This window comes from Varanus komodoensis, unplaced genomic scaffold (genome assembly GCF_004798865.1).
Source record: "Varanus komodoensis strain SLA01 unplaced genomic scaffold, ASM479886v1 scaffold1, whole genome shotgun sequence".
Lineage (NCBI taxonomy): Eukaryota > Metazoa > Chordata > Lepidosauria > Squamata > Varanidae > Varanus > Varanus komodoensis.
Genome location: NW_025335268.1, coordinates 14,913,148 through 14,916,240, shown reverse-complemented (window position 1 = coordinate 14,916,240; position 3,093 = coordinate 14,913,148). Strand labels below are relative to the sequence as shown.

Genomic DNA, 3,093 nt, shown 5'->3' with positions numbered 1-3,093 from the left:
AAAGAGATGGGAGGGGATTAAACAAAGGTTAAGAGCCAAAGCTCTGATCTGAAAAAGAAGAAGTTGGACAGAACAAATGTATCAGTTTGCTGCCCTACTGGACATCCACATATGTTAATTAATTTAAATGTATGCAAATTATAACGCTGCCCACAGACTGGTACTGAGAAAACCCAAGGAAGAAATGGATAGAAGGGGAATTTTTTTTAAAAATGGCAAAAGCGAAGGAATGGTGGGATACATACTATGTCTGTGCATATATCCAAATGTCACATGCAGAAGGGCTATTCCACTACATGTGAACACAAATGCTCCATCTATATTCCTCATGCATCATATTATGAATGTACAAAGGTGCCTTCTAAACATTCCACTTTCCTGTGTTTCCAGTTTCCTATAACAAATCCATTACTACTGACAAGGGCTTATAGGAGTTGATGTTCCAAACATGTGGAAGAAACCGGGCTGCTGATCCCCAGGCTAAATGGGGTGTTGGAGCTGAAGGGGGTGCATATATTCAAGGACTATGGAGTTTCATTCTGTCTTTTTCAAAAATTCTCTTTTTAATTTTTGAAAATTGGACATGCTTGCTTGAAAAATATATGGAGAATATGTCAATTTCCCATCATCTTGCTGGCTGTGAAGGACCGACTAATACCCATGCAAACTTTGGATGTGTCCTTGGACATGACTGCACCACATTTGTTACAGGGGAGCAAATTCACATGATATCCTGGTTGCTTCACCTCTACTTCCCACCAGGTGTGGTGGCTGCCTCACTCCCCCTAAGGACAGGGCAGGCCCATGGTCACCGTACGATGATGGAGATGCATACTTGCTAGATGAACAGCATTCAGCTTGGACTCTTGAACCAGATGGTCCTTGCACATTTGTCATGCCCCGTGTCCCCTTTGCAAATGTTGTAATCACTGTGAATCGCTACAGAGGATGACTCGATGGCTGCAAGGCTGCAGCTTCCATGACTAGTAAGGCTATGAAAGAGTCCAAGAGGAGAGCAGAGCTGTGCCACTCTAAGGCTCCGAATGTACATTTTTCTTTGGAGGCCTCTGCCCACATCCTATCAACCTCTCCAGGGACTATTTAGGCAGGAGAGTCTGGCTTTTAGCAATGGTGTTCCTGAATGGAGAGTTTTGTCTGTACACTTCATCCTCTCAGTGAGGAACGTCTCTCGCCCTTCTACCCTGGGACTTCAGTAAAGGTCACCAACATTTCAAAGTCAGCCTCCACTGGCAGCTGACTTTGCAGTGCGATGGTCACTCTGGGAAATGAGCTGATGAGACTCTGCATGGCCAAGTCTCTGCACTAGGACATTCCACATTAATACAACTGGAGTATCCAAAAAATGGAGAAGAGGTAAGCGCAGCTTCCATAAAGTAGGGCAGGCATTCAGCCTGCTCTGTAGATGAAACGCTGCAGGACCCAATACTGCCAGCAAGATACTTACAGCAGCAAAGCATTTCATTTAACCAGGACAGTAGCTATGCCTGAAAGCCTTCCGCTGATCAGTGAGGGATGCTGATACGCCGATAAAGAGGGAAGTGACTAGGGATGCAGTAAGGACCAAAAAGTTACCTGTGGTCGCGGATGTCCCGTAACCAAGCACTGCAGAACAAGGATATCGCCCTCACGGATAGTGTACACTCGTTCACTGATGTTATCTTCCTTTACCACACATGCTTGCCCAGCATGAATGATCTGAGCTTGTGCAGGAGCTGTGGAGAAAAAGAGAGAAATAAGGGAGCTAACATCCAAGTAACTCAGGCCTTCTTCTGTGTCTTTGCAGTTGCTGCTGCAGCATTTGAAGCTTTGAGAGACTGCTGTAGACATTAACGGTGAAATTCAACATGCATCTATTCAAAAGTAAGCCTCACTGAGTTCAATGAGTATAGGATTGCAGGCTAAGTTATCCAACTCTTCTCTTTCAGGGCAAAGCACTGCCACAACTATAGGATTCTCCAGAAAAGAGCACCAAGCTGAGTGTCATACACAGCCATTAGAACTTTTGTAAGACAAGCAGCACCATCTGTAAAATCATTTTACTTCATATCCATTTTAATAATAATGAAAGCACTCCCACACACACACACAGAATCCTTTAAAAAAAATCTTGCTACATTTCAACACAATACTTTGCAAAAGCTTCACTCATGCTATTCTCCAGCATACAGATGTGCTTTATGTGAGTCAGCCCATTGTGTTCAGGTTGGTCTAAAAGCAGGGGTCTCAAACTCAACTTACCTGGGGGCCGCTGGAAGTAGAGTCTGGGTGAGGCTGGGCCGCATCAAGTATTCCACCACCACCACGGTGGTGGTGGGCCGCTCATCCCGCATCTGGCCCGGGCGCTGCCAGCACTTTGAAGGCCGCAGGGCCCCTCCCCCGTGCCCTGCCCGTCCCGGCAACTGGCCCGCGGGCCGCGAGTTTGAGACCCCTGCTCTAAAGTATCAAGATGAGAACTTTCTTAGTCTTCCAACCTCAGATCTTTTAACTCATGGATGGTGAGCCTGAAGCCCTTGCATGTTGTTAGACAGCAGCCTCCACCATCTCTGGCAATGATCAGGATCCAGAGGGTTACAGGTTTCCCATTCCGTTTAAACTAGAAATGCCACATATTAAACCTGGGGCTTCGTGAATGCAAAGCATCTGCTCCACCACCAGCAGATTGTGGTGTTGGTGCAATTATGTTAAACAAAAGCATCTGCAATCAGCAGAAGAAAAACATGTTGATTTGAATCAGTAGAGAATGGTCAAAGCTGAATAGGAAGTAGGTACTTAGGAAAGGACTGGCACTTTCAAGGTAATAGGACAAATGGCAGAATAAGGTGCTAGAAAATACACATGCATTTATTTTGTTTAAGCAGGTATTTATTATTTGGAGAAAATGTCCAGGTGATTAACAGTCAGAAATGAAATGGTATTTAAACCATCAAAATCAATGTTTAAAAAATCATGGAGGGAGCATTCCTATGGCCCCTAGAGAGCAGCTATGGGGCCATAGGATACTTTGGATTCCCAGATTTGAGGTTAGAGACAATGGTTCAAACTTGGATCTCAGAATCCACCATGTTTCCACTC

At 44.9% G+C, this 3,093-nt stretch overlaps 1 protein-coding gene across 1 annotated transcript in view; it reads right to left on the bottom strand.

Annotated features, from left to right (window-relative positions):
- Positions 1–1,848, bottom strand: part of MDGA1 (MAM domain containing glycosylphosphatidylinositol anchor 1) — a 192,711-nt gene extending 190,863 nt beyond the window's left edge. Inside the window, exon 1 of the mRNA XM_044450534.1 lies at positions 1,594–1,848. Coding sequence (XP_044306469.1) covers positions 1,594–1,848 — 255 coding nt within the window. The remainder of the gene's footprint in view (positions 1–1,593) is intronic.
- Between the last annotated feature and the right edge of the window lie 1,245 nt (positions 1,849–3,093).